The following is an 11,270-nucleotide window of genomic DNA, read 5'->3' on the forward strand; positions in this document are numbered from 1 at the left end:
TAATTTAAAAAATAAAAATTAATAATATTTGATAAATTTAAAATTATATTTGAAAAAATAAAAATAAATAAAATTTCTTTTCACTTTTTTCACTTCTATTTTTCCCACAAAACTTTTAAGACAACATCAATTTATATTCACATTCAAACATAACTTCAATTCTGATTTTAAAAAATTATGATTTTCACGAACTTATTTTCGAATGAGTCCTTTCACTGTCGCATTCCAAGCTTTGTTAATTTCTAGCAACGAGGACTTATAGTGACAACACGGGCCCCGTCAACCACTTGAACGTTGCCACAACAAGGCCATTATTTCTATACACGTACCCTCTTCTTTACTATACATATAATATAGATATGTATTCTAGACATATCCATCCATCTCCTCATTCAATTATTGATAATGGCAAGTATGGAAACTCCTCCAAGGTCGGTGGAACCACTAGTTGCCGGAAAAGTGATCGGAGATGTCATCGACTTGTTTGTTCCGGCGGTTGAGTTCACCGTCGAGTATGATTCTAAACAAATATCCAATGGAGTTGAAATAACACCAGCTGCAGCTGCACATAAGCCTACACTTCATATAAAGGGTTCTCCTGATTCTAATAATCTCTACACCCTTGTAAGTCCAGTGGCGGAATCAGCAACTTCAGTGAGGGATCTTTATAGTTATATATATATATATATATAGAGAGAGAGAGAGAGAGAGAGAGATGAAATAAAATAAATAAGGAGAGTCCATATACAATATATATAAAATTAATATTTGTAATCTAGCTAAATAGTGTAATTTTTCAATAATTAACTCTCCTTGGCATAATAAGGTGGTTCTGCTGCTGACTCGTACTGTCTTCTGTCCCAAACGTTAGTATTTTTTTAATGTACTGACATTAATTGTTCTTTGTTTCTGCAAGAATCAGCTTATTATTGTTGGGTCAGCTAGCTGATGGATACTAGTATTATTTGACAGGTAATGGCTGATCCAGATGCTCCTAGTCCGAGTGAACCGACTTTTCGAGAATGGCTCCATTGGTATGCTACATAAATGCTTTAATTTGTTCTGTTTTCTCCTCCAACTAGCTGCACCATGCACATGCATCCAATGGGTTTAATATATATGTTTTGAAGTACCATAAAGCAGCTTTTACATGATCCTATGGTACTTGTTTCTGGCAGGATTGTGACGGATGTTCCAGAAGGAGGCGATGCCTCTGAAGGTAACATCAATTCAGATGATTATTGCTCTAATTATTTAGCATCAATTAGAACATCTCCTTGTATTATATGCACGAACGTTATTAAGTAATACGATTGGAAGTGTTAAAAGCACACCGGAATTATTCCGGTTTTTCACATTTCATAGGTGAACTATTAGCTAGTTTCCTACCTGAACTATGACTGTTCATTTTTCCTACCGTTCAAGTACAATGTTGTCTACTTACAGGTAATTAGCAGCCATCTAATTTTTACGAAGTTGTTACATTATTGCCTCAATGTAAATATTTAGTCTGTCAATGCTTAGAATTTTGAACTCTAGCCGATATTTTGTTCATGTCATGGGGTTGTTGCAGGGAGGGAGGTGGTGGAATATATGGGACCGAAGCCACCAGCAGGGATACATCGCTACGTGTTCACTTTGTTTAGGCAGACGGAATCGCAGCAAGTGCCCCATAAACCACCAGAAGTGCGTTCCAATTTCAAGACTCGCCAGTTTGCAACTGACAATGGACTTGGTCTTCCTGTGGCTGCACTTTACTTCAACTCACAAAAGGAACATGCTGCAAGCCAGAAACGTTAGCTCACCAGCTTACCTACTCAACACTGGCTCTTTACAATGTGTTTTCATGCTGCAATATATAGGTGTATAAATAATAAGTCGGTGTCTGTGTGTGCGAATATGTGATGCAAGCTCTAGCTTATGCTTGTTTGCTAGTATCGTAAGTAGTTATTACATACATCAGTATCTACGCAGGGTCATGTAAAGTTGTGTTTATGGACGTGCAAATATACTTTCAATAATACATGTACTGTTTGATCATATGACTTGCTTCTCACGTGACTCTATGACTTGTTTCTGTGTTGGATTCAAGAATATACTGACGCGCAGAGCTTTCACACTGGAGGCAACAATTGTAAAGGGAAAGAACCAAGCTTTTTCCTCCACGGCTTAGTTTAACGGTAAGGACACAGTGCGTAATGGGAGTTGGTATAATTCAATATGGACATCGAAAGAGAGCATAAAAAGGATGCCTAACAAAGCATGTACAATGACTATTGAACATATGTTTACATGTCCTTTATGAGTTAAAATCTGCCACTAGGGTAGATCTATGAATTTCGTTCTCAGATTCTAATATATACATAAGAAATCGTTGATGAGTGATGAGGATCTTTAAGCAGTCAGTATCCACTCATCCACTCCTTTGTTTCACCTCTCTTTGTCGAAAAATGAACTAGATCCTATTTCCTAGCAGTGTACAGCATGAACCTGCAAAGTCTTATGATATTGGATCAATCAGTTTTGATAAATATCCTAAAAGTTCTTTTAATGGTCTAATACAAGTAGTAAACTTACTATTGCATAACATATAAGACCGCAAGCCTACCTTCTTTCAAGAGGATTGTTTGGTATTCGTGAGGTCACGAATTTCTGCAATTGCATTGTTGATCCCACAGAGAGCCATTTTCTTCACCTGTCGTCAAGTTATATAACTAACAGTTATACTAATGGATGGTGAGAAGATGGAATACCCGAAAATGAACATGAGTACTATTTGGGACTAATAGAGATTGGCATCAATAAAAAACTAGACATAGGAGCTTTTTTTCTTTGGCATTGTAAAGCTATATCTAGAACCAAAAGTACAAACAATGTGCACACATTTTTTCTCTGTATAAAACTGTCAAACAACATGCTTTCCACTACCAAATATGAAGGGCAACTGGCTAGAATAAGTCTTAACAAGCCTAACACCATAATTCGTGATTCAAATGCTATGCTCAGATTTTTATATTATAGCAGTTTGAACCAAATATTAGCAACTAAAACATGGAGTGTGGAACAACTTGCCTCCAGCACTTTTCCCCTGGCTTTGTGGTGCTCAGGAAGTAGGCGAATTTCATCAGTTATTTGGATACATTCAGCAACATTTTCAGGCGAGATGAAGTCCAAAACAATGTTGATGCATGACTGCAGATAGTGAAATAGTCTTTGTTCAGTTATTATGCGCTAAAAGAAGAAACATAGTCCCCCAATCAATGTTTGTTAGGCTGGTTTAAGGATCCGTAAGACATAGAAGAGCTTGGAACAATTCACAACATGTTAAATCAGAATAAGTAAATACGGATAGTGGAATTGAAAATTATGATAAAGTAAAATAGATATAGTGATTACAATGTAAATCAAATGCAAAGTTATGCTGACTTATTTCCCTATACTGGATTTCTTGTTTCCTATTCCTAAGCATGGCAAATCATTCATAGCGCTTGGAAATATTTAACATATCAATTAGTCAACACTATCTATTGTTTAGTGTCGCCCTATTCAAGAAGGAGCCCGTGGGTGAAGAGGCGCACACCGTAGTGCCTTGGTTTCTGCACTGAAGTGCCACCTAAGCAAGGCAAAGCGCCATCCGCTTTGCACCTAGTTACAGGGGATAAGCGTTCCTCAACTGAGCCTTTAACAACAGTGCCATCAATAAGTTTAAGTTAATAATACGGCAAATTAATGAAACAGAAATCTACTTCCTTTAAAGAAGTTACAGAGCAGAAAATGACACCTTAAACAAACCAGCATTTGAATATGGGGGGTTCTATTCAGTTGATCCGGATATTCTTTGCTAATATTATCTCCAAGTCTGACATTTACTACGAATTAATCCATGAATAACCATAAAAACAAGAATTTGCAGTTCTTAATTCTTTGTCAAAATATACAATATGAGCAGTGAGGAAATAGGTTTTGCCAGGCTACAATTCTTGGTTGTCTGATTACACAGGTGAAATTGCTTATATTTTCAAACTCCGTTAATACGAGGAGAAAGTGGAGATATGCAAGTTTTCTCACCAAATTGTGTGAAGAAGTATGAATGTGATATGCAGGTTTTCTCACCACATTGTGAGCGGTATGAATGTCATCATTATAAAGGATACCTTAAGTTGCTTGACTTGATACGGACAACCAGCAGGGATGATAATAGCTTCTCCAAGATGTTGCTCAAAAGTCCAAGGTTGAACATCTAAAAAGCGATAACATTAAAAAATAGTTCTAATTTAATCCAAATGATAAAGATAAAGAAGACAGGCAAATATACCAAATTCCTCCTTAAGCCTCAATTTGTGGAATGCATCAAAGAAGAAATTTCGATCAAGAATTGGGTGAACAACCTGCAGGAGACACGTGCCAAAAGATGGAGATTAAGTTAATTTCTATTGTCATACTCTAGCTTTACCACAAAAATCTTGGCACAAAGGCTGTACTTGTTTGGAATAACCACGCATGGAAGTGAACTCGCTAGAATGCCTTTTGATGTACTCTAGAAGCTTTGGGACATCTTGTCTGCGGAAAATGTCCCATTGAGCACCTGAGATCTTGGCTTCTTTCTTTGCACCATCAACATCTTCAAAAAGATAATCACAGTCTGAATCTTCAAATCTTTCAACAGATCCAGAGCAGAACAGTGAGGCATTGGACTCGGATTCAGAGTCATTTTCACTGTCACTGGAGATATTGCCATCTTGGTCTTCGTATCTTTGACCTTTTTGTGAGTCAACAGAGTACAAAGGTACTTCAGCAATACCATCAGGCAACTGCTCTCCAGTTGCATCCTGCAGACCAGATTCTTCTGTGTCTCCACTATGCAGAGATGATTTTCCTTTCTGATCACTGGAATAGCTGGTAGATTCCTTCTGATCTTGAGGCTTCTTACTTTTCATTAAACACTTTATTTTTCTTACTTGTTCCTTGGAAACGACAACATCAGTAGCACTTGCAAGAATATTAACCTGAGAAAAATACAAATGATGAATAAAAATTTCAATAATCATCTTACATGCTAGATCACTCTTTACTCCAGATTGCAAGAGCAAATCATATTAAGAACCCTATGGGATGCCACAAGACATGGATAATTCCAACAACAACAACATATACAGTATATTCCCACATAGTGGGGTCTAGGGAGGGTGGAGAACATGGATAGTTCCATCTACTTAAATTTCCCTTCCCATGCTACATGTATGAAGAGGTTGGGAAGAGGGGCAGGATAATTGGATCACTAAAAAGTTTTTATGAACTTGCCATGCTACTCTTTGACCCTAGGGCATGGGAACAACATTAACGTGCATAAAGGACTTAACTCGAAAACTTCTTGTGACCAAATGTGGGAGGATCATACTAGGGGATAACATTTTAACTTAGGGGAACACTTTAAGGTGTACCAGATATAATATCCACATAATAAAGTGGGAAAGTTTGGTCACAAAGTTTACGCGCATAAAGGTCCTCTACCATGTGTTGTTTCTTTAGATTACTGAATCTTGTCGGTTTACTAATTTCAGAGAAACTGAGATGTGTTTCATCCTTCAATATAGCAGTCAGAGAGAAGATATACAACAAAGGATGGTCTCAATGTTCAGTTGTTTGCAGTCAAGATAAGAAAATGAACAAAAAATAGAGATTTTAGCAGAAAAACTAGGCCTACCACATCATATGATTCACAACATAGGTTAGTGATAAAATCTGCTTGCGATAGTTCTTCAGGCCCACCATAGGAAATATAGATTGAAGGTCCTAAATCAGTTTCTGGCATTTCCGGCGGTAATTTAACAGCTAGATTTAGAAGACCAGATTTTGGATTCATATACTCTTGAAGTGGTAAAGCCCGCAAGACCTCAGCGTGGTGAGCAGGAAACTGCTCTTCGAATAGATGGGAAGAAAGCCATGCTCTGAACTTTACCATTTCACGCTGCATCGTTGCATGTGTTTGCCATTCAAGTGACCCCATAAATATCTGCTTTCTAGCTATTTCGACCTAAAAGATAATCAGGCCAAGATTTATTTTTCAATAAATATGTACACTGTCAGAGGCTACTTCATATTCAAAAGAAAATGTAGAAAATCAACATCAGTTAAAATGATTCCTTACAAAGCACTAGTACAACAGAAAAAAAAAGTTGGATTAAGAAGATGAACTGGCATCAGTTAAAATGATTCCTTTTATCTTTGGAAACTCATTAACCTTGACAAGCCCGTTTTGCCTTCAACAATACGCTCTTACAGGAATTGGCATGGCATGCTGAAAACTATAAGATTCTTTGGGTACTTTGTGCGTCACATATATTGCTTATGAGTCAGATCCTTATTGCTTTCTTTCTCAAAATTCATGTCCTGTCAAAGACTACCATGTAAAAAGAAACAGAGAGTAGCTCTTAGTTTCTGACTGTCCTAAACCAAAGAGAGAAGTCCATAGACATCCTTTGTTTATATCAACCAAGAAAACATGCTTAAGATATAAGAATATCTAGGAGATGACAACAAATAAGATTGTGCAGCTTCCTCTCAAGTCTCCAGCTTTTTCATAATCACAATTATTTACAGGAAGAGTGCATTTCTCCTCTACATGAATTTAGTCCATGCATCCTTCTGATTTTGTAACTAAGAGGTCAAATGACTATACCGCCCAAAAGTAGACCTAGCAATCAATGAAATGGATGAAAATCATGGAGACTAGGGTCCGAAATCACAATAGTTGATCTTTTCACATCTGCCAATGCCTATAGGCCGGATGCCCATGAGTGCAGGGTCAATAGAAGGTATATTACTAATTGATTCTTTGGCCATAGGGCAGAGTCATCCGGTCCAGTACTGGTAGGAGGTATCAGGTAGTTGGTAGAAAAGTAAAGGTGACACAAGCTATCTGGGACACATCCAGAGGACTTAAGAGTATTTTTATCAGATCTAAAGAAGAGGGCATGAAGTTTCTACCTCACACCAGTCTGAGTGATTTTTTGCCTTAGCTGCTTCTTTATCCGGGGAACATTTTGACCTGTTCTCAAGGTAAGTGCAGAACATGACAACAGGATCCCAAGACAAATCAGAAGAATTCCTAAGCACATTTCGTACAATAATAGGAAGACCTTCACCCCAGTGCTTCTGAAAGTGTTCAAGGTTTTCCTCACGGAGATTCTTTATAGATGGACGATACAGAAACGTCTCCCTTGAATCTCGTCTCTCAGCCACTTCGATGAATGAATTAACATCATCTTTATGATCACTTTCCTTGCATAGTGAGCAAGATGAAAAATTGTGTTCCGTGTCCTGAATGTTGTAGCTGCATAATATTGCTTCAGCACTCATTTGCAGCTCCTTGATCCAAGTGTAAGGAAAAACACTTCTTAAATCCAGGAAGCTACTACTACAACCGCCATATTCTGCCGGGGGGCAAGATATACTGCCATCAGCACAAACTTGATAGTTGAAGCATGACTTGGAAGATCGGTAATGTATCCCCAAGAAATTTTGGCTTGAGGTGCTAGTATGATTCATCCTTGACTGTCGCTCAAAGTTAGAAGAACAAGCTTGTTCTTCATTGGAACCTTCGGTCTTACAATCTTCAGTTAAGCTTCCATGACGGAACTCCCGACAGCAATATAAGCAAAGGCTATATGAACAATTGGAGCAGATTCTGTGGTAATCCAGAATGGCGGTGTTGCAGTTACTACTGCTCAGAATTAAAATAGTGTGGATAAGACAGGCAGCAGGTCTTAACTTCCTCACCAACCAAACTTTTCAGGACTCAGGATCAGTCAACTTACCAGTGATACAATTTTCCATCACCTGCTGAAGCCTGCGGAACCTGAATGTCAGATTCCCCCTTTCCTATAAAATGTTAAAAGTGAGTAGATGCTTAAAAACTGTATGAATGAACAATGCCCAGAGTATTCAAGTCAATAACAGTACCAGATATCTTTGCTTCTATTTCTACTTCAATTCTCTGCTCTTCATTGATTTTTCCCAGAACCGGAAGAAGCAGGTGGACCAGATAATAAAGTAACTGGACTTTAGGAACCTCCCTTTTATGCCTATTGAGTTCCTGGTTCAATTTTATTCATAGACAAACAAATCAGAATTGGATAAGTACACGTGATCGGTCAAATTCAGTTTCATATTGACATACCTTATGACTGCTGGGCTTCAATTCATCCCTTTTGCAGATCCTACAGCCACAGGCTCTACGGCAAACAGGACATTCCCCCCTAATTTCTTGCTGTTCCAAATACCTACAACAGATCAAACATCAGAACTTTCACTAAACAACCATTCCAGTTTCCAAAGAAGCAACTCCACCAGACAGAAAACTTTATTTGTTTGATGAAATAATGATCATATTTACACCAGTCAACAAAAGTTTAATGCAAAAACCAAGATGATGACAGTAAGATGTAAATGCGAAATGCAGCCAAGTGGGCTACCCAAGCATCTTTCTACACATAAAGATTGTATTTGTATTTCACATACAAATGAGAGGCGACTTCTGTATGGCTTAGCTGCCTGCCATGCATACTACTGAATTAGGGGGATTTTATTGTTTCCTTGTATTGATCAAATGGACTCCATGTGCCAACTCACGGTGAGGAGTCACTTGGAGAATACAACTCAGCCTCTTTCCTTCAACACCCAAAAGCTAATAATTTCATGTGTCCTCTTGAGCGAGAAAGAGTTTCAAGGATGTGGAGCACGAGCGCATAAAACTTTTTGCTTAGTTAAAATGCCTGACATATTACATTGCAATTCACAAGTAATTGTTTTGCCGTGATCTACTTTCACCTTTTCCTACGCTTTCCCAAGCATTTCTAAGATCCATGCCAACAGGTTAAGCTCATTAACATCCAAACTGAAGTCCATTGCATTTCTTGACCAACTCGTAGTTCTAAGATCCATGCCAACAGGTTAAACTCATTAACATCCAAACTGAATGTCGTCCTTATTTGGAAGTACCAGAATCAGAGATGGCCAAGTACAATTATATTACCCACTTAAAGTTAGTTATAAGCTCTTCGACAGAAGGTTAAATACATACCGGACAATCTGTATTACCCAGTTAAAGTTGGTTATAAGCTCCACGACAAAAGGTTAAAGTCATCGGACAAGCTAGTAGTTTGTCGGATATGCATTTAAGATTCAAAAATAGCTACATTATAAATACTTTTGCATGCAGGAGAGTAATGAGAACACGGGTAAACACACTTACATAATAGTACATTTGTTCAAAAGCCAAAGAAAGCAAATGACCAAACCTTTCTTTAATACAATCCAGACAGAAGTACTGTTTTTTACAACTCGAACACCTGATCAGAACCCGGTAGCTACTTCTCCTACACCAATGACACAACCTTCTCTTTACTTTACTTAAGTTCTTCCCATTCCTAGCAAATGGCATGGCCTAATCACCAAAAGGACAACCACAATCATTACAACAGTTGTCATGTAAACACAACAATAACAATTTCAAAGACATCAGCCTTGAACTAAAACAATTAAACAAAAGCACACACGAAAAAAGAAACAACCTGCATTGTACAAATTGGAAGTGGTTCAATATTTTTTGATCGGAAACGCCTGAATGAAAAGGGGTTATAGCTCGAATCCAATCCCAATTTTACATCTAAAATTGAACCTGCATTGTTGAAATTCACTGCTGGTATAGATGGAATAGCCATCAAAGCATTAGGGAATTCTCTCATCAACTCAGCACTCTCATTCTTGGCTTCCTTCTCATTCTTCTTCTCTACTTGCCTTTTCAAGAAAACCCGAATCAATTCTAACGGCAAATCACCTCTTTTCAGCTCCATTCTCCTCAAAGCTTCATCTAACGCCTCTGAAACACAAGGTTTACTGTTGAGAGGTCCCCTTCTCCTCAAAATTCTCAACGCCTTTTCACGCCCAATTTCAAGTGACCCTTTTGAATTCTGAATCTTGGGTCGCTTCTTGCTCTTCGCATTTCTCACAATTTTCAGTGATTCGGGCACCTTCTGCTTCATCTGCCTGTGACGACCTTGAACATAATGAATTTCACAGAGCTTTTTCCCTTCTACTACCCGCCGCTTGCACCGCCATTGTCGGCCGTCGGTTCTGTTACACCGAAGATCGTCCGGTAGACCCTCCTTTTCCACCATTGGGTCTCCTATTTTCCAAGAAACCCAAAAATTGAATCTTGCAAGTAGAGAGTTCAAGAAAATTATGTCGGGGGACTAGGGTTTAGTGTGTGAGTTTTGGTTTTTTTGTGTGTGTTTAGTGAGAAATTGATAGACAAAAGTGTAGTTTGTGTGTAGTGTGATGCAAAGATATAGAGTCCTATATCGTCTTGGATGTTTCAATTGAGTTACAAGTGGAATCTATTTGACACAGCATCCGATATGACCCCCTCAGTTCTGTAGTTTTATGTGTACTGTATGTATAAGGTGTGTGCACCTGATGAGTCCTAACAAAATCAGGAACTCCCTAAATTCAGACTCTGCAGTTGATTTGCATTTTGATGAGAGATTGGGAAAAATCAGAACACTCTGTTTGTCTGTGATGATTTCTTTTTGTTTTTATTGGCCCGTGAGATAATGTGTTCTATCGGTTGCATTTTTCAATGTTTGAGATTGAGACGTAGTTTCCGGATGCATTTACGTTTTTTAATTGTTTGGGATTGAGACGTAGTTGTTGTTCAGTTCAGACGGGCTGAACAAAAAGATGTGAATTTTATGTTTGAATACGTAGCTGCATAGATCAGATTGTTTTCCGAACTGATTTTTTTTTCTCTTTTACATTAAATAGGTTGGTTGGGAACTTGAGATTCTTGGGAAAGTTTTTAATAAAAAGCTGAAAATATGATGCAGTAATTTGGATATCAGATAGCAGTTGGTATGTTCAAAGAATGAATCAAATAATGGCAATGCCAATATTTGATTATAGGTTGGATTTTTTGGTACGACCAACCTGTTCAAGTAATGGTACTAAAATTTTCAAGATTTTGTGTGTGTATAGTAATAATAGACTAGGAAACAATAAATTTTGAGGTTATTTTGTTCATTTTCAGCACATGTTTACATCAGCAGTTAAAAGTATTTGGCATCAAGTCTCAGTTTTGTTGTTCTTTTGTAGTCTTTACTTTTTTCTATTCCGGTACATTTATTGACCCCTTAAACTTAAAGTTTCTGAATCTGTTATTTCTCTGTAGTTAAGGCTGTAGCAGTAACTATTTAAATTTGTTTGTAGAAATT

At 37.7% G+C, this 11,270-nt stretch overlaps 2 protein-coding genes across 3 annotated transcripts; one reads left to right on the forward strand and one right to left on the reverse strand.

Moving 5' to 3' along the window:
* Positions 1 to 306: 306 nt before the first annotated feature.
* On the forward strand, positions 307 to 2,040 carry LOC107859488 (protein MOTHER of FT and TFL1). The gene is made up of 4 exons (XM_016704527.2): positions 307 to 624; positions 973 to 1,034; positions 1,179 to 1,219; positions 1,574 to 2,040. The coding sequence occupies exons 1-4, from the start codon at positions 406 to 408 to the stop codon at positions 1,798 to 1,800; spliced, it is 549 nt and encodes a 182-aa protein (XP_016560013.1). The 5' UTR covers positions 307 to 405; the 3' UTR covers positions 1,801 to 2,040.
* A 193-nt stretch (positions 2,041 to 2,233) lies between these two features.
* Positions 2,234 to 10,592, reverse strand: LOC107859487 (lysine-specific demethylase JMJ25). 2 transcript variants are annotated; one of them, XM_016704524.2, is made up of 13 exons: positions 9,573 to 10,592; positions 9,300 to 9,445; positions 8,180 to 8,282; positions 7,963 to 8,095; positions 7,818 to 7,881; positions 6,988 to 7,723; positions 5,705 to 6,034; positions 4,482 to 5,006; positions 4,316 to 4,388; positions 4,155 to 4,240; positions 3,073 to 3,192; positions 2,609 to 2,695; positions 2,234 to 2,490 (listed from the first exon to the last, which is right to left on the reverse strand). In XM_016704524.2, the coding sequence occupies exons 1-12, from the start codon at positions 10,176 to 10,178 to the stop codon at positions 2,615 to 2,617; spliced, it is 3,003 nt and encodes a 1,000-aa protein (XP_016560010.2). In that variant the 5' UTR covers positions 10,179 to 10,592; the 3' UTR covers positions 2,234 to 2,490; positions 2,609 to 2,614. The 2 variants fall into 2 exon arrangements, with proteins under 2 accessions (XP_016560010.2, XP_016560011.2); XM_016704525.2 differs by having other exon boundaries at positions 2,234 to 2,499.
* Between the last annotated feature and the right edge of the window lie 678 nt (positions 10,593 to 11,270).

This window comes from Capsicum annuum, chromosome 2, assembly GCF_002878395.1.
Source record: "Capsicum annuum cultivar UCD-10X-F1 chromosome 2, UCD10Xv1.1, whole genome shotgun sequence".
Taxonomy (NCBI): Eukaryota; Viridiplantae; Streptophyta; class Magnoliopsida; order Solanales; family Solanaceae; genus Capsicum; species Capsicum annuum.